This window comes from Geotrypetes seraphini, chromosome 1 (assembly GCF_902459505.1).
Source record: "Geotrypetes seraphini chromosome 1, aGeoSer1.1, whole genome shotgun sequence".
In the NCBI taxonomy this organism is placed as follows: domain Eukaryota; kingdom Metazoa; phylum Chordata; class Amphibia; order Gymnophiona; family Dermophiidae; genus Geotrypetes; species Geotrypetes seraphini.
The window spans coordinates 424,091,004-424,116,142 of record NC_047084.1 but is presented as its reverse complement, the minus strand read 5'-3'; the positions used below and the strand labels follow the sequence as shown (position 1 = coordinate 424,116,142).

At 45.4% G+C, this 25,139-nt stretch overlaps 1 protein-coding gene across 9 annotated transcripts in view; it reads left to right on the top strand.

Moving 5' to 3' along the window:
* The window catches only part of MPDZ (multiple PDZ domain crumbs cell polarity complex component), a 550,514-nt gene that overhangs the window by 85,286 nt on the left and 440,089 nt on the right, over positions 1 to 25,139 (top strand). For all 9 annotated transcript variants that reach the window (XM_033918951.1, XM_033918923.1, XM_033918958.1 and 6 more), the window contains exons 11-12: positions 20,807 to 21,002; positions 23,383 to 23,472. In XM_033918951.1, the coding sequence (XP_033774842.1) occupies positions 20,807 to 21,002; positions 23,383 to 23,472 (286 nt within the window). The remainder of the gene's footprint in view (positions 1 to 20,806; positions 21,003 to 23,382; positions 23,473 to 25,139) is intronic.

Sequence of the window (25,139 nt, the reverse complement as noted above, 5' to 3'; positions counted from 1 at the left end):
TCAGTGGGGCGAGCGGTCCTTCGGGGGTGGCGGGGGACTGAACGGCAAGGCCGGGAACACCCCCTTAGGGCTGGTACCCGGGGCGGCCCGCCCCCCCCCGCCCCCCCCTAGGTACGCCACTGGATAGGTCCTGCCAATCCAATCTCATCAGCTTCTTTGACTGGGTAACAAGAAAGTTGGACTTGGGAGAGTCTTTGGACGTCGTGTACCTGGACTTCAGTAAAGCTTTTGACAGTGTCCCACACCGCAGGCTGCTAAGCAAGATGGAATTGATGGGGTTAGGAGAGACACTAACTGCATGGGTCAATGATTGGCTGAGTGGCAGACTTCAGAGGGTGGTGGTTAATGGTACCCTCTCTAAAACATCGGAGGTGACCAGTGGAGTGCCGCAGGGCTCGGTCCTCGGTCCACTCCTTTTCAACATATTCATAGGGGATCTGACTCAAGGGCTTCAAGGTAAAATAACACTATTCGCCGATGACGCCAAACTATGTAATATAGTAAGTGAATGCAGTTTACAGAATTATATGGCGCAGGACCTGCTTACATTGGAAAGTTGGTCCTCAACCTGGCAGCTAGGCTTCAATGCTAAGAAATGTAAGGTCATGCACCTCGGAAGCAGAAATCCATGCAGGACGTACTTCTTGAACGGAGAAACTTTAACTAGGACTTCAGCAGAACGAGATTTAGGAGTAATCATCAGTGCAGACATGAAAACTGCCAATCAAGTGGAGAAGGCTTCATCTAAGGCAAGGCAGATATTGGGTTATATCAATAGAAGTTTTGTCAGCCAAAAGCCTGAAGTCATAATGCCGTTGTACAGGGCCATGGTGAGACCTCATCTGGAGTATTGTGTGCAATTCTGGAGGCCACATTACAGTAAAGATGTGCGCAGAATTGATTCGGTTCAGCGGATGGCCACCAGGATAATCTCGGGGCTCAAGGGTCTCTCGTACGAAGAGAGACTGAACAAATTGCAGCTCTACACTCTCGAGGAAAGTAGGGAGAGGGGAGACATGATCGAAACATTTAAGTACCTCACGGGACGTGTCAAAGTGGGAGATGATATTTTCTTTCTCAAGGGACCCTCGGCCACAAGAGGGCACCCGCTCAAACTCAGGGGCGGAAAATTTCATGGCGACACCAGAAAGTATTTCTTCACAGAGAGAGTGATTGATCATTGGAACAAGCTTCCAGTGCAGGTGATCGAGGCAGACAGCGTGCCAGACTTTAAGAATAAATGTGGGATCCCTACGAGGGTCAAGATAAGGAAATTGGGTCATTAGGGCATAGACAGGGGGTGGGTAAGCAGAGTGGGCAGACTTGATGGGCTGTAGCTCTTTTCTGCCGTCATCTTCTATGTTACTTCATATAGCTTCTGATGGAGCTCTTGTGTGCTTGGGTACTAACTGTAGGTACCAGTAGAGCTCCCAGTGAAGTAGGAGGGACATAGAAAAAATCTGGAGTGGATTCCTTCTGCATATGGATCATGGCCATGGGGAGATAACCTGCTTGTCTAGAACAGGGGTGTCAAATGTTGTTCCTTGAGGGCTGCAATCAAGTTGGGTTTTCAGGATTTCCCCATGAATATTCATGAGATCTATTAGCATACAATGAAAGCAGTGCATGCAAATAGATCTCATGAGATTTAGTAGAAAAAGAGAGATTGTTCACCCTCTCCAAGGTGGAGAGAACGAGAGGGCATTCTCTAAAGTTAAAAGGGGATAGATTCTGTACAAATGTAAGGAAGTTCTTCACCCAGATAGTGGTAGAAATCTGGAATGCTCTTCCAGAGGCTGTTATAGGGGAAAGCACCCTCCAGGGATTCAAGACAAGGTTAGACAAATTCCTGCTGAACCAGAACGTACGCAGGTAAGGCTAGACTCAAATAGGGCACTGGTCTTTGACCTAAGGGCCGCTGCGTGACCGGACTACTGGGCACGATAGACCACTGGTCTGACCCAGCAGCAGCAATTTTTATGTTTTTATGGTCTAGAATGACACACCTATCTACTGGAAAAGATATTATCAAGGTAAGGGCATAATCTCTCTATTTTGGATAGATGAGAAAATGTAAGTGAATTGAATAGCTGTGAGCTGAAAGATGCTCACTTTTGTGCCTGACTCACTCTTGCATGTGCAGAAGCAGTATTGTTTTTTTCACCTGTAGCAGGTATGTTTGGTTGGATTGATCAAGCTCCCAATCCCTTCCACTTTCCTGAGAATTGTAATCTTTCTTGAGCTATTGAACTGCTAAACTGAGGAGACTGCTGCTATTGGGAAGGACAGCACGTGCTCTGAAGTTTAATCCTTAGCTTTGAGAAAGTTATTGAATTCCTGTGCCATTTGATGATGTCACACAAGCATAAACATATTTGTCTGATCAGTTCTACTTGCCTATGGATATCACTTGTGATAGGTGAGGAACAATATTTTATCTTGTAGATTACAGTACAAGATCCTTTATCTGAAATCCTTGGGACCAAGCATATTGAACTTACGATTACACGGTCCACGTTGAACTTACGGTTACACGGTTAAGAAGCACGATGTTATGTTATATTACATTTTTGGGAATTTTTAGTTTTTGAAATGGTAATTTTAAGTCAGAAAAAGACCATAAAATTGCCACCAAACTTTTTTTATTTCAAAATAAGGCAAACATAACACTTCAGAAATGGGTCATATCGCCTTGACCCCACTACTGAAAAAATCTGACCTTGACCCTTCCATACCATCCAGCTATCGCCCAATTGCAAATATCCCTCTCCTAACCAAGATGCTAGAGTCCATCATTTCTTCCCAACTCTCATCATACTTAGAGAGATTCTCTATTCTTTTACCCTATCAATATGGCTTTCGTTTTAACTTCAGCACCAAATCCCTACTGTTTTCCCTGATTTCAAGGGTTCAACAACTTCACTCTCGAAACAAGTTCGCCGTCCTCCTACAATTTGACCTTTTCGCTGCTTTCGACGTTGTTCACCATGATATTCTTGTTTACCAACTTTCTGAGATAGGTATCAACTCCACAGTCCTAGGTTGGTTCTCTAAATTCCTCCGCTCTCGTTCTTACATTGTTAACATGAATGGCACCTCATCCTCCCCCTGGAAACCGAATTGTGGAGTCCCGCAAGGCTCTCCACTATCCCCTATCCTTTTCAACATCTATATGTCCTCCCTAAAGCTCCTCCACCTATCCCCCCTTGAAACAATTTACACTTATGCAGACGACATCCTCATCCTCCTCGAGACCGATTCGAACCTCACCGACCTGTCTAAGAACATATCCTCTTGTATAATGAACCTACAATCCTGGGCCCACACTGTGCAAATTGAATGAGTCTAAAACAAGACTTCTTTGGCTCGGTCCAAAACTAGATCACCTACCCACCTCCATTCCACTACCCTCTGGCTCCTCTCTGCAGCTTGAGTTCTCGAGCAAGGTCTTGGGCATCATCATTGATTCCGCATTGTCCTTCAATGACCACCTCCAATCCTTGGTAAAAAAAATGCTTTTTCAGCCTTCACATGTTGAGGAAAGTTAGATCCTGCTTCCATCAAAAACATTTTACCCTCCTTGTCCAATCCATCATCCTCTCCAGATTGGACTATTGCAACTCTATCTACTTAAGCCTAACTAAGAAAAACCTCCACAGACTCCAATGGATTCAGAATGCCGCGGCCAAGCTCATCTTCGCTAAAAGTAAATTTGACCATGTCTCCCCGCTCCTGGCCAAGTTCCACTGGCTTCCGATAATCGCCAGGGTCCACTATAAATGCGCCTGTTTAACTTTCAAAATCCTATATGGTATCCTCCCTCCCTTTATCCCTCTTTCTTGGAATTCCTCAAACCCTAATACCACCAGATCCTCCCACAAATTAAAACTATCCTTCCCCTCGCTAAAAGGCATTTCCCACACAGGAAAGCTAGGGACCTCCCTCCACTTCAAAATCACTGAGCTCTGGAACAACCTTACCTCCCCTCTTCGGAACTTGAGCTCTCTCCAAGTTTTCCACAAACATCTGAAAACCTGGCTTTTCTCAAAAATGTAAGTCTCCCTCCAACTTAGGAATCAAGGAAACTCTTATATCTTGGCATCCCAAGTCCTCTAAATTTTCTTCACACTTCTACCTCTAACCCTCTGTTGTAGTTCCTTCCTATTTCTCCTACTGTAAACCGTGTCGAGCTCTACGAACGTGGAGATGATGCGGTATACAAACCTAAGGATTAGATTAGATTAGATTAGATTCAAGCACTTCAAACACAAATTTGTTCCAAACTGTAGTACTGGAGCAAATTCTTCAAACATAAATGAAGTTTTAACTTGCATTTTCTTTATTTAATATCATTTCAGCAATCTCACCATCACTGAAGCAATGCACAACAAAGTGCACCTTGGTCAATATTTGGCACTTCGTTAATATCAGCTGTATCTAACTTATTAACATTTTCAGAGGATAGATTCTGGCATAAACAATAAGGTTTGATGATATCAGCATTTCATCACTGACTTGGAAACCTTCAAAGTCTTCCTCTACAGGTTCATTTTAATTGCACATTGTTACTGGCCAAAGTTTATGCCAAGCATTTTTTAATGCTGATTTAGTTACATCTTTCCAGGCATTGGCAAGTGCATAAATGGCATCCTTAAGACTGAACTCCTTGAGAAAGTCTTGAATTCGTATGCCTCTGTTAATTGCATCAAGCATGCAAATCAGAAAAAAAAGTCTTTATAGTTGGTCTTCATGGAATGTAAAATTCCTTGGTCACAAGACTGTAGTAAGAATGCCACAATAGGTTGGAGGTAAATGACAGAAATATTACTTTTCACAAGAAGTTCTTGAGGTGGATGTATAGAGCAGTTTGTTTATTCAGATTTGATCCACTACCGAAGCTTACAACAGTTCTCAGTGGTTCACATTTAAAACTTAAATTAAAAGGAAAGGAATTCCATTAAAATTATAGAACACAAGAAGAGAAAAAAAATTCTATAAGTATAAAACATACCAACAAGTAGTTGTCTATTACCAGTAAAACTTCACAGTTCTTTTCCAGTTTAGCTTCTCTACAATGAGCTCTTGCTGCTGGCACAAAAGGGAAATTCTATAAAAAAACACCTAAAGTTAGGTGCCTAAATAAATACAATATATACTTGAATAAAAAACGACCAGAATATAAATTAAAGTAACCTTTTTTCCCCCCGTAAAAAGGAGGGGAAAAGTCTGACTCGAATATAGGCCTAAATTCACTAAACTCACCGGTCTGGATCGTTGTTGGGAGATCCGTGGCTGAATTCTGCTGGGTGACCGATTCACTACAGAGTCCTCATGCAAATTATCCGATCAGACGCACACCCACAAGCGATCCCACGGATCGCTGCAGAGCGATTGCGACGCATGCGCAGACCATCCTGGTTGGCTGTAGATGTGATCCGTGCATGCACTTGCTTTCCGCACAAGTGAGGTCAAAACAAAGGGGGAGGGGAGCTGCAGTTTACTTGAGTGGACATTTCAATTTAATGGAACAGAACACGCTGCAGCCAGAGTAGGGAACAGAACTCACTTTTAACCCACAGGTTAAAACCACGGGCTCGCACTGCACTTTTTGCAGAATTGGGGAGTAATGTACAGTTTTATTTTTTATTTTGAGGGTTGTTTTGTAACCTCGATAATGGGATTTCAGGGTGGCAGAGAGCAGGAGAATTGGCAAGGACAGTAGCGACTGGTCCGCAGCAGTCGCTTCATTTTGGATCTGCAAAACCAATCATTGTTTCTTCTTCTGTTTATGAATCGATGTCTTCCTAGTTATTGAGGCAGTTTCCCCACATTTGCATTGGCGGATCGGATCAGGTGGAAGATGGATCGGGCACAAGGATAGTGAATTGGGTCCAGGAACGATTGCAAACTGGTCAGAAGACGATCGGGACATGATCGGTGCGTTTAGTGAATCTGGCCCATAAATCGGGGTGTTAATATTCAAGTGCAGTGTTTTGCCTTGTCCTGCCAGGCTTCTCACCCCGTTCCTCCTCCTTCACTGGTCTGCCAGTCTCTGCACCCAGCCCCTCTTCCTCACTCCAACCCCTGCACTACCAATCTCTGCACCCAGCCCCCCTCCCTGCTGGGTTCTGTACCCGGTTCCTCCACCGGGCCTAGCCCTGATGGTCCAGCGGTGGGCCGGGACAGCAGGGATCCCTCTTGAATCCTGTTCACCCAATTCTAAGAATTTTTACTTCCCTCTACACCTTTAGAATCCCTGGTGGTCCAATGGTGAACCACAGTAGGAGCAAAGGAAGGTTGCTCCTACCGTGGTTCACCATTAAAGGTGATTCTAAAGTGTGCAGGGGAGGCAAGAGGGAGGTAAAAATTCTTAGAATTGGCTGGGGCAGGGAGGCGTGAGGGATCCCTGCTGTCCTGGCCTTCCGCTGGACCACCAAGTTTTTAAAAGGTACACCGGGTGGGGGATGGAGATAAAAGTTATTAGAGTCGGCTGGGACAGGAAACAGAAGGGATCCCTCCTGTCCTGGTCCACCATGTCTCATGGCAAGCCTGGCAGAGGCCTGCAACAAATTTGGGAGGTGGGTGGGTCAGCGCTGACCTGAATATAAACCGAGACCCCATTTTTAGGCCATTTTTTTTTGGCCCAAGAATCTCGGTTTATATTCGAGTATATACGGTAGGTGCCTAAATTTACTTCATTAATGAGCTTTTTGGTTTTCAGATAAAGGATCTTGTACCTGTACTGAATTCCAGCTTTTTTACATTGATCTATCCATTTGATTAGCACATGGTGATTTTCCACACATGTCTTATGTCCTTCTCATTTCGTTGGAAAAACTCTTGTGGGATACCGCAGGGTTCCCCTCTTTCCCCTAAGTTGTAAAACATTTATTTTGTTTTGCTGGGAAACTTGTTGCAAAGCTTAAAGCTACATCTGTGCAGATGATATTACTATAGTCATCCCACTTATTAGTCTGTCACCTGAATTTATAAATCTCTTTGCAACCATTATAAATCAGATTGAGCTTTGGATGACAGCTTTTAAATTGAAATTAAATAAGGAAAAAACTAAATTCTTCCTGGCAACACCTAATGACAAGCTCAAAGAAACAATGATACATGTGAATGGATTGAATTATAACATAGAACAATCCATAAAAATATTGGGGGTAACGTTGGATAAACACCTTACATTGGAAAATCATACCGATTTCAAATTCTCCTGCCTGGCTTTCAAGATCATTCACGGCATCCTCCCTCCCTAATCCCAGTATCCTTTAACGCCTCGAGGCCTGCTACCACCAGATCTGTCCACAGACATAAACTATCCTTCCCCTCTCTACACGGTATTCTCTACACAGGCAAACTGGGAAAATCCCTTCTCTTCAAAATCACGGGCCTTTGGAACGATCTCACTACCCCGCTGCGGAACCTGGGCTCCCTCCAATTATTCCGCAAACAACTGAAAACCTTTTCTCTAACATATAACTTTATTTCCCTGCTTATATTCCCTCTATTTATATGCTCCTGTAAATCTCTCTCCTTTCTCTTCTTATATTTTTAAGCTTTGTAAACTGTGCCGAGTTCCACTTCCGTGAAGAAGATGAGGTATATAAACTTAAGGCTTAGTTTAGTTTAGTTAAGTTTAAGAAATGTTTTTCGGTGCTCTGGAAGCTTCGTACCATTAAAAGTATTTTGATGAAGCCTCTTTTCGTTTGTTGGTGCAATCTTCCATCTTAAGTATTCTTGATTATTGTAATATTGTATATGTAGGTAGGGGCTTATATGAAAATTTTAAAGAGACTGAGAGTAGTCCAGAATACTGCTGTTCGCCTCATTTATGGTTTAAAATAATGGGAGCACATCACTCCTTTCTATTTGAAACTGCACTGGTTGCCGGTGGAGTCTAGAGTGTTGTTCAAGTTTTCATGCATCTGTTACAAAGTAACTTTTGGTCTGTCACCAGGTTATTTACTCTCATGTTTTTTGGAGTCATTCTAAGAAAAACACTCGGAGAGTGCAGCTATTTACATACCCTTCCATAAAATCTTGTCATTATAAGAAGTTCTTCGAGAGAACCTTTTCTTTTCAGGCTGCCACATTGAATACATGGCTTTGAAAAATGATGTTAGAAGCTTCTTCTTATTTAAATTTTAGGAAATTGCTAAAGACTCAATTATTCAATAGGTTGGTATCTTAACGCTTGTTCTTAAATTTTAACTATTTTTTCATTTTATCCCCTTGTATTTTTATCTACATGGTCTGTACTTTTTATTTTGATACATTCTATTGAAATGTATGTATTGCCTTCCTTGTTGTATTTTATCAGGATGCTTTTTATTGGAATGTATGTATTGTTTTTCCTTGTTGTGAGCCGCTTAGAACCTCCCTGGTATGGCGGCAAATAACTAAATTATTATTCCTAAGGTAGTATGCTATTATCCCAGGACAAGCAGGCAGCATATTCCCACATATGGGTGACGTCACCGACGGAGCCCCGCAGCGGACAGCCTCGAAAGCAAACTTGCTTGAAGATCTCGAACTTTCGAGTGCTACACCGCGCCTGCGCGCGTGCCTTCCCGCCCGAACTAGGGGGCGCATCTCCTGAGAGGATCCTCAGTTCGTTTATTTCCGCGGAGACAAGAAGACACGTTTTCTTTCTCTGCAGCATTGCCTTCTCATCACCGCGGCTGTTTCTTTTAATTTTAAGTCGGTCGCTGTGTTCATTTTCATTTTATCTTTTATTTTTCGTGTAAAAAAAAAAAAAGTATATTCTTTTTTCCTTTCAGTTCGGCCGTCGAGCTTTGGGCCTAGGCCTAGGCTCCTTCGTTCGACACGGACTTTATTTTTTCCATGTCCCGGCCTCTTACCGGGTTTAAACGTTGTCGACAGTGTAATCGGGTGATTTCGGTCACCGATCCCCACTGCCGTTGTTTACAGTGCCTGGGTTCCTCTCATTCCCCAGAAGATTGTCATCGCTGCTTTACCCTCACTCCTCGAGCTTTTCGGCGGCGTTGTGCTCAATTTTTTCAACTTTTCGGTATGGAGCAATCTTCGGAGCCGGCCTCGACCGTGGCGGCTGCACCGGTCTCGAAGGCCTCGACTCCGACGACCTCGACACCTGTGGTCTCGAAGGCCTCGACCCAGACTCCGGCTGGAGTTTCGGTCTCGAAGGCCTCGACCTCTTCTACTTCGGTTGCCTCGAAGACGACGTCTTCCACGAAGCCTTCTACGGGGGGTAAGTCTCCGAGTTCCCTTTCAGGTGCCGTATCCAAGAAGCCACCAGAGTCCTCGGCGCGACCACTTTCAAAGCGTACCTCCAAGATAAGGGAATACTCACCTTCGAGGTCGCCCTCTTCGGAGCGTACTGCTGCACATACGAGGTCAGAACCTTCTGTCTCGGTGCCGATGCTGGAGGACATGTTAAAATCTATCCTCACCACTCAAATTAATTCTTTGGTGGCTCAACTGGTCCCGTCCTCGACCTTGCCTCGGGCTGACCAGCCTGTTATTCAACCGGAGCTTCCAGTCTCCCGAAGCCGATCCCGGACACCGAAAAACATTTCTTCATCGGAGTCGTCTCCGGGCTCACCTCCTCCGAAGCATCGGTCGAAGCATTCCAGACATGTGGCCTCCAAGCTTCGGAGAGAGTCTTCGACGTTGGATACCGAGGCTTCTTTGTCTCGTTCGTCGAAGGCGAAGCAGGGTTCTCGACATCGAGCCTCCACTCGAAGCCCTTCTCGATCCAGAACCCCATCGAAGCCAGTCCGTCGAGACAGTTCTCCACACACCTCGACTCATTCTATACCACGTACACCGGGTACTTCTCCATCCAGGAGTCTGAAGAGGAAACATTCTCTTACTCCACTTCACAGTACAGCTTCTTCTCCTACTGTGCGTATGGAATCGGACATTTCCACATACTCTAGAGAAAATTCTCCATCCTACTCAGTACAACATAAATCTCGCAGTGGCTCTCCTGAAGAATCATCTGACCCAAAATCAGTTTCTTTTGCCAAATTTATTTTTGACATGGGCCAAGCTCTCAAGCTAGACCTTCATTCAGACTCTAAATATACTCCTGAGTACTTGGCGGATATGGAGCTTCCCCATCCTCCTAAAGAATCACTCAGATTGCCTATGACTCCTGTTCTCCAGCAGACCTTCACTCGCAATATGGAGACTCCTTATTCTATCACTGCCATCCCATCTAAATTGGAATCTCGTTACAGAACGGTTCCATCTAAAGGATATGAAAAGTCTCAACTTTCTCATCAATCTCTAGTGGTAGAGTCATCATTGAAGAAAGCACATCCCTCCAAAATTTATGCTTCAGTTCCTCCTGGTAGGGAAGGCCGTACCATGGATAAATTTGGTCGACGTTTATACCAGAATTCTATGATGGCAAATAGAGTTCTGAATTATAATTACATTTTTACGTCCTATTTCAATCATTTTTTAAAGATTTTGTCTTCCTTTTACCCGGATGTCTCCACTACTCGTCTATCAGAATTTAAGAATATCCTTAAGACTCTTTCTCAATTGAGACTATTCATGCTACAAGCTTCCTATGATGCCTTTGAACTCTCGTCTAGAGTCTCGGCATTTGCAGTAGCCATGCGTAGATTAGCATGGTTACGGATAGTGGACATGGATCCTAACCTTCAGGATAGATTGGCTAATCTTCCTTGTCAAGGAAATGAATTATTCGATGACTCTATTGAGGCAGCTACAAAGCGTCTTTCAGAACATGAGCGCTCTTTTGCTTCCCTCATCCGTCCAAAACCTAAACCTGCACCAACTAGAGGTTTCAAACAAACTCCACGTCGCTATCCACAGAAAACAACTCCTGCTTTTTCTAGACCTCCTGCTCGTCGGCCTCCTCCACAACAACGACAACAGAAGTCACAGACCCCTGCTAACACTAAGCCTGCTCAGTCTTTTTGACAATCTCAACTTGAGCATTCAAATTTCTCTGTTTCCAAATTCTCCCCTCCCCATAGGGGGTCGCCTGTCCAATTTTTATCATCAATGGGAGCTCATAACATCAGATCTCTGGGTACTTACCATTATCAGAGAGGGATACTCTCTTCGACTCCTTCAGGTGCCTCCAGATCGCCATCCAAGAGAGTGTCTTTCAAATCAGTCGCATCTTCCTCTTCTTCTTCAAGAAGCTCGGGCTCTTCTTCTCCTGCGAGCTGTGGAGGAAGTTCCTCTCTCCCAAAGGAACTCGGGATTCTACTCCCGTTATTTTCTAGTTCCCAAAAAGACGGGGGATTTGCGACCGATTTTGGATCTCAGAGCTCTCAACAAATTTCTAGTCAAAGAGAAATTTCGAATGCTCACTCTGCCAACTCTATATTCCTTGATGGATCAAGGGGATTGGATGTGCTCCCTCGATCTCAAAGAGGCCTATACTCATATCCCCATTCATCCAGCTTTTCGCAAGTACCTCAGATTCCAAGTAGGAAATCTTCATCTTCAGTACAAAGTTCTCCCCTTCGGACTGGCTTCTTCCCCCAGAGTTTTCACAAAATGCCTTGTGGTTGTAGCTGCAGCTCTTCGCAACCAGGGTCTCCAAGTATTTCCATACCTAGACGACTGGCTCATCAAGGCTCCATCTCTTTCAGGGGTTATTGTAGCGACCCAACAGACTATTCTCTTTCTTCAAAGTCTGGGATTTCACATCAATTTTCCCAAATCTCAACTGATTCCTTCTCAGTCTCTCCAGTTCATAGGAGCAACTCTGGACACTATCAAACTGAGAGCATACCTTCCACAACCACGTCAGGATGCACTCCTTCAAATTTCTCAACAATTCTTCCAACTTTCCACTGTTCCAGCAAGGAAAATGATGGTTCTGCTCGGTCACATGGCCTCTACAGTTCATGTAGTTCCTTTTGCCAGGCTTCATCTTCGCATTCCTCAATGGACACTGGCATCTCAATGGCAACAATCAGTGGATCCACCAACTCGACTAATTTCCATCACTCCTTCATTAAAGAAGTCTCTCCGTTGGTGGATGCTCTCTTTGAATCTTTCAAGAGGTTTAATGTTTTACCCTCTTCCTCATCAGAAGGTCCTCACAACCGACTCGTCAATGTATGCCTGGGGAGCCCATGTGGACGGTCTTTGCACTCAAGGGCTCTGGACCCAAGCAGACCGGAGGTGTCCTATAAATCTGTTGGAACTCAGAGCGATTTTCTATGCTCTCAAAGCTTTTCAGCATCTTCTTCACGACATGGTGATTCTAGTACGTACCGACAACCAAGTAGCCATGTATTATGTCAACAAACAGGGAGGGACGGGATCTCACTCCCTATGTCAAGAGGCTCTGAAATTGTGGCAGTGGGCGATTCTCCACAACATCTTCCTCAGAGCAGTTTACATTCAAGGTCAACACAACTATTTGGCGGACAAATTGAGTCGTCTTCTACAACCTCACGAATGGACACTCAATTCTCCTACTCTTCGCCAAATTTTTGCTCGTTGGGGGACTCCGCAGATAGATCTGTTTGCATCACCTCTCAACTTCAAACTGCCTCAATTTTGCTCCCGCATCTATACTCCTCAACGTCTCGAAGCGGATGCGTTTCTACTGGACTGGAGGAATCAGTTCCTTTATGCTTTTCCTCCGTTTCCTCTGATTCTCAAGACTCTAGTCAAGTTGAAATCAGACCGGGCCACCATGATTCTGATAGCTCCTCGGTGGCCCAGGCAACCTTGGTTCTCCCTTCTACTTCAACTCAGCACCAGGGAGCCCCTACTTCTACCAATATTTCCTTCTCTACTCACGCAGAATCAAGGATCTTTGCTTCATCCCAATCTACAGTCTCTACATTTGACAGCTTGGTACCTTTCTCTGTAACAGACTTTTCTCAATTCTCTCCATCTGTACAAGATATTTTACTTGCTTCCAGAAAACCATCCACTAGGCAATGTTATGGTCAAAAGTGGACAAGATTTTCTGCTTGGTGTTCTACACATAATTTACCACCCAGATCTGCTTCATTGACATCAGTTCTGGACTATTTACTTCATTTATCACAATCTGGACTTCAGACTACATCTATCCGAGTCCATCTTAGTGCTATCGCTGCTTTTCATCAACCTTTGGAGGGCAAATCCCTTTCTGCACATCCCATGATTTCTCGTTTTATGAAAGGACTTCTCAATCTACATCCTCCTCTTAAACCACCTCCTATGGTTTGGGATCTCAATGTTGTTTTAGCTCAACTTATGAAATCTCCTTTTGAACCACTTGACAAAGCTCATCTCAAGTATCTCACTTGGAAAGCTGTGTTCCTGATTGCTCTCACTTCTGCTCGTCGTGTCAGTGAGTTACAAGCGCTAGTGGCTGATCCACCTTTCACAGTTTTTCACCATGACAAGGTTGTTCTCCGTACTCATCCTAAATTCTTGCCTAAAGTCGTTTCAGAATTTCACATCAATCAATCTATTGTTCTACCTGTATTTTTTCCAAAGCCTCACTCTCACCCAGGAGAGGCGGCTCTTCATACCTTGGACTGTAAACGTGCTTTGGCTTTCTACCTGCAACGCACTCAGATTCACAGAACGTCTCCTCAACTTTTCATATCCTTTGATCCAAACAGGTTGGGTCGTCCTATATCGAAGCGTACCATCTCCAACTGGATGGCTGCTTGCATTTCTTTTTGTTATGCTCAGGCTGGTCTTCCTCTACAAGGTCGAGTGACGGGCCATAAAGTTAGAGCTATGGCGGCATCTGTAGCTTTCCTCCGATCAACTCCTATTGAGGAAATCTGTAAGGCTGCCACTTGGTCCTCGGTTCATACTTTCACCTCTCATTATTGTCTGGATACTTTATCCAGGAGGGATGGCCATTTTGGCCAATCTGTTTTGCAAAATCTTTTTTCGTAAATTGCCAACTTCCCTCCATCCCTTTTTACTTAGCTTGGAGGTCACCCATATGTGGGAATATGCTGCCTGCTTGTCCTGGGATAAAGCACAGTTACTTACCGTAACAGTTGTTATCCAGGGACAGCAGGCAGATATTCCCACAACCCTCCCACCTCCCCTGGTTGGCTTCTTGGCTAGGTATCTGAACTGAGGATCCTCTCAGGAGATGCGCCCCCTAGTTCGGGCGGGAAGGCACGCGCGCAGGCGCGGTGTAGCACTCGAAAGTTCGAGATCTTCAAGCAAGTTTGCTTTCGAGGCTGTCCGCTGCGGGGCTCCGTCGGTGACGTCACCCATATGTGGGAATATCTGCCTGCTGTCCCTGGATAACAACTGTTACGGTAAGTAACTGTGCTTTTCCACCTTACTCAGTTAATTATTCTTCCAACATTCTTCTCATATATATACTACTGCTACTATCCATTCAGTCATGTCTGACCCTTTGTTACTCTGTATACGTATGTATAGGTGAGTACAAAAGAAACTAGAACTGTTGTCTTGTCTTTATGAACAGAATAAAATGCATGGAAAGCTCATTTAGCTTTTTTTAAGATCTCAAGAGGCTTATTCACTCAATGACAAAAATTATTTTTGTGGCTCAATTTATAGTTTGCAATTCTCAATGTTATACTGTTTATATAACTGACCTTAACCTTCATATTGATATCAGTGTTTATCCCAGGACAAGCAGGCAGCATATTCTTAACGCATGGGTGACGTCACCGACGGAGCCCCGGTACGGACCTTTTTAACTAGAAAGTTCTAGTTGGCCGCACCGCGCATGCGCGAGTGCCTTCCCGCCCGACAGAGGAGAGCGTGGTCCCCAGTTTCTTCGCTTCCGCGGAGCGAAGAAGACGCATGTGTTTTCAACGGCCTTTGAAAAACTAATTTTTGCCTTCCCGCTCGTGTATTTTTTAACTTTTTTTCCTTTATTCTTATTGGATTCCCTTTATTTTTGTTTTACAAAAAAAAACAAAAAAAAAAACAACTTGTCGAGTTTTCCTTGTTTTTTCAGGCCGGCCCCGGCGGGGCCTATTGCCACCATACAGGCCTCCGGGTTCGATTTTGCGAAGGCCGTGTTTCCATTCATGCCCCCTCAACCGGGTTTTAAGAAGTGCCAGCGGTGTGCACGCCCGATCTCCCTCACCGACCCACACAATTGGTGCCTCCAGTGCTTGGGTCCAGAGCATCGGGCTGACACCTGCACCCGCTGTGCTACGCTTAAAAAGCGTACTTTGAAGAATCGGCAGATCCAGCAAAATATTTTGTTTGGTACCGGATCTGCCATGGAACCGGCTGCGACGTCGGCGGCACCACAAAAGTCGGTACCGAAGACATCGACACCACCGGACCCTTCCTCGGGGTCGTTGGGCCCAGGTAAGCCGGCTAAGAAGCCTCCCACTTCCCTTGAGCGCCCTCCTGCCACGGATGCGACACCGGCCCTCCCGGCACCGCACCGGCCCCGCAAACGCTCCGCTCCGATCTCGGTGAGTGCCTTATCGGCCTCCTCATCGCCGGAGCGTAGAGCGGCACCTATGGTACCGAAGAAGAAAAAAGCGGTACCGGTGCCTCCCTTGGACGACCGCATCGCGGCCATACTCCAAACACAGTTACAGGAGCAGCTGCAACAACAGCTCCAACAACTGTTGCCGGCGTTGCTGGCACCGCACCTTCTGGTACATACCCGTGATACTGCCGACCCTGTCCGGTCCCAGGAACGACATCAGTCTTCCTCACCCGGTACTGCCTCGGTGCGCTCAGGCAAATCTCTTTCAAAGACCCGCCATGCCGAGCCCTCCACACCGATGTCCAAACGTACGCACCCCGACGTTAGGGACCCAGATTTGTGGGAAGACTCCCCTCACGGTACCGAGGAGGACGCTTCGTCAACCGACGAAGAACCCTCCATGACCAACACCGTCTCCAAACCAGAGAAATCCTCTCTCTCCAAATTCCTTAGGGAGATGTCAGCAGCTCTTTCCATTCCCTTAGAGTCCGACTCTAAAAAGTCTCAGGCTTTCCTCGATGCCCTAGACTTTGAGCAACCTCCCAAAGAATTTCTGAAGTTGCCCGTCCACGACATCTTACGGGAAACTTTCTATAAAAACTGGGAAGCTCCCCTCATGGTTCCTGGAGCCCCTCGTAAATTGGATAGCTTGTACCGGGTTATTCCAATCCCAGGGTTTGATAAACCTCAATTGCCCCACGAGTCTCTCCTGGTGGAATCTACTTTGAAAAAATCTCAGGGTTCCAGTGTATATGCCTCCACCCCTCCTGGCAGAGAGGGAAAAACCATGGATAAATTTGGAAAGCGCCTTTTCCAAAATGCCATGTTGGCCAATAGAGCCAACAACTACACCTTCCACTTCTCCTTCTACATGAAGCATCTGGTGCAACAGCTCTCCTCCTTACAGAAATACCTTCCTGAACGTAAGGTCCCTCTTTTCCAGCAACATATTTCCAGCCTCCTCCAACTCAGGAAATTCATGGTTCGCTCCATCTACGACTCATTTGAGCTGACCTCTCGCGCATCTGCCATGGCGGTGGCCATGCGACGTTTGGCATGGCTGAGAGTCTCTGATCTGGACATTAACCACCAGGACCGCCTGGCTAACGCACCTTGTCTGGGTGATGAACTCTTCGGAGAGTCCCTGGATTCAACAACCCAGAAACTCTCAGCACATGAGACCAGGTGGGACACTCTGATTAAACCTAAAAAGAAGACTCCACCTGCTCGCACCTACAGACAGCAGTCTTCCTACCAGCGCAGGTTCTCGGCCAGACCTCTCAACCCGCCTCAACAGCAGCCTCGCCGACCTCGTCAACAGCATCAATCTCAGGCTCGCTCACAGTCTCACCAACCTGCCAAGCCTCTCCCTCCGTCAAAACCATCTCAGCCCTTTTGACTTTTTCCTCCAGGGCATAGCCAGTCTCCCATCATCATTGCCTCTTCCTCAGCCTATCGGAGGTCGCCTCCAAATCTTCCTCAGCCGTTGGGAGGTCATCACATCAGACCAATGGGTCCTCAACATCATTCGCCACGGCTACTCTCTCAACTTCCAGACTCTTCCACCAGACAATCCTCCCGCAGAGTCTGCTTCTCACTCCTCCCAAACCCCCCTCCTCCTGAGGGAGGTCCAATCCCTCCTTCTTCTCAATGCCATCGAAGAGGTGCCTCCGGACCAAAGGGGTCAGGGATTCTACTCCCGCTACTTCCTGGTTCCCAAGAAGACAGGAGACCTTTGTCCCATCCTCGATCTCAGGGACCTCAACAAGTGTCTGGTCAAGGAGAAGTTCAGAATGCTCTCCCTTGCCACGCTTTACCCTCTTCTCTCTCAACACGACTGGCTATGTTCCCTGGACCTCAAAGAGGCCTACACTCACATCCCAATCAATCCGACTTCACGTCGTTACCTACGTTTTCAGATACAGCACCGTCACTATCAGTACAAAGTGCTACCTTTTGGCCTTGCTTCATCGTCCAGGGTGTTCACCAAGTGCCTTATTGTGGTGGCAGCCTTCCTCAGATCTCACAACCTCCAGGTGTTCCCCTACTTGGACGATTGGTTGGTGAAAGCACCTATGTCTCCACTTGTGCTACAAGCCACTCATCACACCATCTCTTTCCTCCATCTCCTGGGGTTCGAGATCAACTACCCCAAGTCGCATCTGCTTCCCACACAGCGACTTCAGTTCATTGGAGCAGTTCTCGACACCACACTAATGAGGGCGTTTCTCCCCTCCAACCATCAACGGACCCTGCTCCACCTCTGTCGTCAGGTGCTCCTTCATCACTCCATTCCTGCCCGACAGATGATGGTCCTCCTGGGCCACATGGCCTCAACGGTCCATGTGCTTCCTCTGGCGCGACTCCACCTCAGGACACCTCAATGGACTCTTGCCAACCAATGGTCACAGACCACGGATCTTCTTTCTCATCCCATCTCTGTGACATCGTCTCTTCAGCAATCTCTTCAATGGTGGTTGAACTCCTCAAATCTCTCCAGGGGTCAACTCTTTCATCTACCCCCTCACTCCATGATCATAACCACGGATGCCTCCCCCTATGCGTGGGGAGCTCACCGGGGAGCTCACCTGGGAGATCTCCGCACCCAGGGACTCTGGACCCCTCAGGAGCGTCAACATCACATCAATTTCCTGGAACTCAGAGCCATGTTCTATGCTCTCAAGGCCTTCCAGCACCTTCTCTGCCCTCAGGTTCTTCTCCTGTGCACAGACAATCAAGTCGCCATGTACTACATAAACAAGCAAGGCGGCACCGGATCTCGCCTCCTTTGTCAGGAGGCTCTCAGCATCTGGACCTGGGCCACGGCCCGCAATCTCTTCCTCAAGGCTGTCTATATCCAGGGCGAACAGAACTCCCTGGCCGACAATCTCAGCCACATCCTTCAACCCCACGAGTGGACTCTGGACCCTTCAACACTCCACTCCATCTTTGCTCGCTGGGGCACTCCGCAGGTGGACCTCTTTGCAGCGCCTCACAACCATCAGCTGCCCCAGTTCTGCTCCAGACTCTTCTCTCCTCATCATCTGACCCCAGATGTATTCCTGCTCGACTGGACGGATCGGTTCCTCTATGCCTTTCCTCCACTGCCTCTGATGTTGCGGACGTTATCCAAACTCCGCAGGGACAGGGCCACCATGATTCTCATCGCTCCTCGGTGGCCTCGCCAACACTGGTTCTCCCTCCTGCTTCAGTTCAGCTCCAGGGAGCCCATTCCTCTTCCTGTGTTTCCTACTCTACTTATGCAGCACCGTCAATCTCTACTGCATCACAATCTGTCTTCGCTCCACCTGACAGCTTGGTTTCTCTTGGGCTGACCTCTCCAGAGAATCTGTCTCAGCCTGTCCGTCGCATTTTGGATGCCTCCAGGAAACTGGCCACCCTCCAATGTTACCATCAGAAGTGGAGCAGGTTCTCCTCTTGGTGTCTACTGCATCATCACGATCCCACCTCATTAGCGGTGGAAACCGTACTGGACTATTTGCTCTCTCTGTCCGACGCTGGCCTCAAGTCTACCTCAATCAGAGTCCACCTCAGTGCCATCACTGCGTTTCATGAACCTATCCTCGGAAAACCTCTTACGGCTCATCCGCTGGTTTCCCGGTTCATGAGAGGCCTCTTCAATGTCAAACCACCTCTGAAGCCTCCTCCTGTCGTCTGGGACCTGAATGTGGTTTTATCAGCCCTCATGAAACCCCCTTTTGAGCCTTTTGCCACAACTTCGCTCAAACTTCTAACATGGAAGGTGCTTTTCCTCATTGCCATCACCTCTGCCAGGAGGGTTAGTGAGATGCACGCACTGGTCGCCGATCCACCGTTCACTGTTTTTCACCATGACAAGGTGGTTCTGCGTATCCATCCTAAATTCCTTCCCAAGGTGGTCTCGGCGTTTCACCTCAACCAGTCCATTGTGTTGCCTGTCTTTTTCCCTAAACCCCATTCTCATCCTGGGGAACAGGCGTTGCACACGCTGGATTGTAAGCGTGCCCTTGCATACTTCCTTGACCGTACCAGGGCTCACCGCTCGTCCCCTCAGCTCTTTCTGACCTTCAATCCTAACCGTCTAGGTCGTCCTGTCTCTAAACGGACGCTTTCCAACTGGCTTGCTGCCTGTATTGCGTTCTGATATGTTCGGGCCGGTCTCTCACTGGAAGGTGCTGTCACGGCCCACAGGGTCAGAGCTATGGCTGCTTCTGTGGCTTTCCTCCGTTCCACGCCCATCGAGGAAATCTGCAAGGCTGCCACTTGGTCCTCAGTTCACACGTTCACTACTCACTACTGTCTGGATGCCTTCTCCAGACGGGATGGACACTTCGGCCAACCTGTGTTACAAAATTTATTTTCCTAATGGCCAACCATCCCTCCTCCCTCTCTGTTAGCTTGGAGGTCACCCATGCGTTAAGAATATGCTGCCTGCTTGTCCTGGGATAAAGCACAGTTACTTACCGTAACAGGTGTTATCCAGGGACAGCAGGCAGATATTCTTACGTCCCACCCTCCTCTCCGGGTTGGCTTCTTAGCTGGCTTATCTTAACTGGGGACCACGCTCTCCTCCGTCGGGCGGGAAGGCACTCGCGCATGCGCGGTGCGGCCAACTAGAACTTTCTAGTTAAAAAGGTCCGTACCGGGGCTCCGTCGGTGACGTCACCCATGCGTTAAGAATATCTGCCTGCTGTCCCTGGATAACACCTGTTACGGTAAGCAACTGTGCTTTATTGGTGTCCATGCAATGCTTCATTCCGATCTTAAGTTCTCTTTCCTTAGAATAGTTTTGCAAGGCTATAAAATCAAGTTGCGGTCACATACTTACCTACACCTATTGTCTTTATTTGGCCTATCCATGCATAAAGATCTGTTGGAAGATTAGATTTTGGCTTTGTCTCTTGGATTTATTTTTGTAGGTTTCCAGGATTGTTTTGTTGTCTTTATACCTCAATTGATACTATATAAATAAATGAATAAAACAAGCAAGCAAGCAGACATGAGAGGTTTCTCTTACAAAATAATACAATTCTCTGTTGTGACACGATTGCTTTGATATCCTTTCTTAATTTGAAGACAATGTTTAGCTGCATAGTCTTGTGTATGAAATTGTCCTCGATAAACAGAAGAGGGGTGTTTAATATAATGCCTCATCACTGTTTTGGGTACTACTGTTATCCATTCAGTCCTTTGCAAAAGTAAGGTGCAGTCTATCCAACAGTACATGAAAATCCATTTACAGTACACCTTTAAATGCTTGTGCTTGCATCTAGTGACAGTCACAGGATCCATGTTTGGAATATTCGCTTTATTGTTTTTATTAGAGAACAAAAATTATGGGTAGTTCATTACTCATTTCTGCAGGTGGATGGAACAAATCTTCAGGGCTTCACCAACCAACAAGCAGTAGAAGTTCTAAGGTACACAGGACAGACAGTACACTTGACTTTGTTCCGAAAAGCACCTAAACAAGACATTCATTTTCATCCTGATGACAGAACCTTTATAATCCCAGAGAAGGATCTGACTTTACAGAATAAGGAAAACGATGTTGCTAAAGGTAATTCAAAGTATTTAGATTAGCACTTATTGCTGTGTTCTTTTTTTTTTCCCAATGCTTTACACAGTAAAGTGGTTACAATATAGTTTTCATTTAAGTAAATTTTAGAAGCTATAGGTGCTGTTTGCAGAGTCAGTTCCATAAAGTGGGCACTAACTTGTATGTACTGAATATGCACTTAAATGTTTAGAACAATGACACTTACGTGCATGTGTGTGCACATACCCCTGGATTATATGGTCTAGCAAGGCTGACACCTATATTAAAATTGTGCGTGATCCTGAGATCCTTTTGCAAATAAATTTGTTAATGAACTGTTAACAATCAATAATTGGATAATCAGTTACTGACATTAATTAGCTATAATTTGATCTTGCGCACCAATCTGGCTGTGCACGATTCTATAAATATCTGGGCCCAAATCTTCTCGCATGCAACCTATGGGAAGGGCATGAGAAAGTCAGGCATATACAGAATTATATGCAGTGTTATAGAATCTGGGGCTTCACACCCATGTTGCACGCTAGGATTGACACCAGGTTGCAACTGATGTAAGTCCTCACACCCAGAATTGAATTCCAGAATGCATGCTAACCACTATTCTATAAAGTATGCTCACAGAGCACTTTTTATGGAATAGTGCTGAAAGTGAATTTTTCCTAGCGCTTACTTTTCGGTGCCATTTACTGAATCCAGACCATATTGCCTAGGTGGATTTTGGCATTTAAACTGTAGATATGTGCATATCTTGCATAATGTGTATTTGATAGATGGGCATACACATAGATGGAGCATGAGCAGGGCTCTCAAATGCTTATCTCCAGTATTTAGGTGTGAACACTTCACTGGCTCTGGCTCTCTAAAGTGCTCATGCCTAACAGCATAAGTGAGTATATACTGTACCTAGTGGCTCTAGTGTCTATAAAGGAAAGTAGGAGCTTACTTTCTTTTATAGAATAGGTATCACATAAACACCTTCTATGTGCCTGTATACAAATGCATTGTTATAAAATTGCCCCCACAACATCCAGCAGAATTTGAAACATAGGCGCTCTATTCTGGGTGTAGTTATGTCAGTCCTTTGGTTACTACCCATATGCTGTATTTCATAAAGGCCGTTATACCTTCTCCAAGTCATACAGAACACATAACCAACTTTAGGACCTGCACTTGGAAGACTGAAAAATTTACTCATTCCTTACTCCTTGTGGAATTGTGTGCAAAAAAATTGAAAAATCCCCCATCCTAAGGCCTGACATTCCATCCTGCTCAGTTCCTTCTCTCACACTAACTTCAGTTCTATCTCCCTCAAAATCCCACTCCTCTCTCACTTGCGGTCTGAATCCCCTTCCTAGTCCTGTGTTCTATCTCTTTATCTCTCTCTCTCTCCCATTGGCTAAGAATCTCTTCATCCATTCCCACATTCTTTCTAGTCTTGGTCACTCTCTCTTCCTACTTGCAGGACCATATTTCCTACCTCTTCTATGGGGTCTAGCATCCATGTCCTATCCTCTCCCCCCCCCAACTTGTGGTCCAGCATACATGTCTCCTTCCCTCTCCTTGCTGGTTTGGCCTCTCTCCAACCGACCCCCCCCCCATGTGATAAGACATCTGTCTTACTTGTGGGCTTTACAAAACAGCAGCAGTGGTGGTGAATGATAGCTGGCTGGCAGAGGCAGCTCTGTGATCAAGCTGTTTGCAACCAGCCCTGCCAGGGCCTTCCCTCTGCTGTGTTGTCCATCTATAGGATGTGACTCGGCAGAGGAAAGGCCCTGGTAAGGTCGGTAGCAAGCACTTTCTTCACAGTGCTGCCTAAGCTGGCCACCATCTCTGCTGCTTTAGGAGGCCCGAAGGTAGGAGAGATGTCTTATCAAATGTGGGGTGAGTTGGTTGGAGAAGGGCCAGACCTGTACAGAATTTTACATGGTAGAAAATTTTGCACTGCGCAGTTGCTCATAATTCTGCCAGGGGTAATTCCTCTATCCCAAGGAATGTGGGTTTGAAAATCCAAGTTAGACTTTTAGACCTTCACCACCCCATCACCTTTGAAATCTCCGCATGTTGTGGCTCTCCACATGGAAATAGCTGCTTTCTGAAATCATCACTTAACGTGTGTGCAATATACACATAAAAATGTTGCAATTGGTATATGAGGCTATTTCTACTGCTAACAGCAATGCTGCATACTGACTTGGGAGTATAGTGAGCATGGGTCTTGGTTATTGACTTTTCTTAGGGATAAATGGAAAGAAATAGAATTAGGAAATGAGGGAGCTTGGGGGATGATTAGGGAGGGTAGTTCAAATGCAATAAATCTTTCTTTAGGACCTGTTGTCAGCTAGAAGGCAGAAACTTATATAATTTTAACTTTCCTTTACAGAAGATTGTGAAAATCTGCAAGTTTCTCCATCTCTGAGGGACACTTCCAAAATGTCATATATTGCACAGGAAAGCAATTCTCTCCAATCAGGTTCTAGTTTTTTTTAATTATTCATTTTTTTCAGTTATGTAGATTTGCTTACTATTTGTCTTTTAAATAACATATACATTATGATTACATCAAGAGTTTATAAACTTTGTATATAGCCAGTGTTTTCAATATGAATTTGTTTGTAGATGTACTTGGAGTAAAGAACGTACAAAATCTAAAATAAAAATCAATAATGCAACAGCTTTACAAAATAACTATTAATTGAGGTGGGAATTAAAGTTTTTATATGTCTATATTTTCTTCTTAAATAGAAGGATGAATCGGCCACCCAATTGGGTGATGACATCGGATGGTGCTGGGATACTAGAAAAAGAAGATCCAAGATGATATTTGAGGCAGACATGTGTGCAAGAGTTCTGTGAAAGTTGGGGGAGTTTTGACTGACTCACATGGGAAAAAAAGGAAAGCTAAGCAGCGTTCTAAATCCTTTGCTACCCCTCAAATTTCGTTATTGAGTCATCCAGTCTTGGGAGCTGAGTTATTGTAGTCTAGGAGTTAGGCGGTTTAGAATTTTTTTCTTGTCTTGGGTGCAGAATAGTGAGGGGCCTCATTGAGCCCTGCTGCACAGTTTACACTGTTGTGACTCAAAGGTGTTTCCTTGGAGGTCACACCTGATTCAGCTATGTTGAGATCATCGGTGCTGAAGTTGGATGAGGAAGGAGTGCCCTCTGAGATGCCTGCTTTGCTTAGGCCTTATGCTAGAAGAGGTGGTGCAATAGTTCTTCAGCCAAAGGTGAGCTAGTTTTGGAGCAAGTCATAGATATGTTATGTTATAATGTTATAATACCTCTGTATTACTGAATGGTGTGTTCTCACCTTGAATATAGCATTCAGTTCTGGTCTTATCTCAAAAAAGATATAGTGACACTAGAAAAGGTTCAAAGAAGAACAACCAAGATGATAAAGGGGATGGAACTCCTCTCGTATGAGGAAAGATTAAAGAGGTTAGGGCTCTTCAGTTTGGAAAAGAGACAGCTGAGGGGAGATATGATTGAAGTCTATACAATCCTGAGTGGTGTAGAAACGGGTACAAGTAAATTGATTTTCTACTCCATCAAGTTTTACAAAGACTAGTGGACACTCAATGAAGTTACAGAGTAATACTTTTAAAGCCAATAGGAAGAAGTATTTTTTCACTCAAAAGATAGTTAAGCTCTGAAATGCGTTGCCAGAGAATATGGTAAGAGTGGTTTATGTAGCTGGTTTTAGAAAAGGTTTGGACAAGTTCCTGGAGGAAAAGTCCATAATCTATTTGGGTTTTTGTCAGGCACTTGTGACTTGGATTGGTCTCTGTGAAGATGGAATACTGGGCTAGATAGACCATTGGTCTGACCCAGTAAAGCTATTCTTGTGTTCTTATATAAGGCCAGCAATCATTACTATAGGTTTGGTATGGGAATTAATTTATAGGTCTGGAGGCATTTTTCTTTTTGTTCACTGGTAAAGTTAATCAAGATTTGGCAGTTCTATCGATGACTAATGATGAGGGTGAGGAGAAAAATCAGTTACACCAAGCTGCCAAGCTAGTTAAAGTTGAGGACTGTTTGGATGATTTACAACTGCTGATGGGCTCAGGTTCCTCACTTGAGAACTGAAAGCACCTTTCAGAGGGCGATGCTGACACACCGCTAGACCACCAGGCAGTG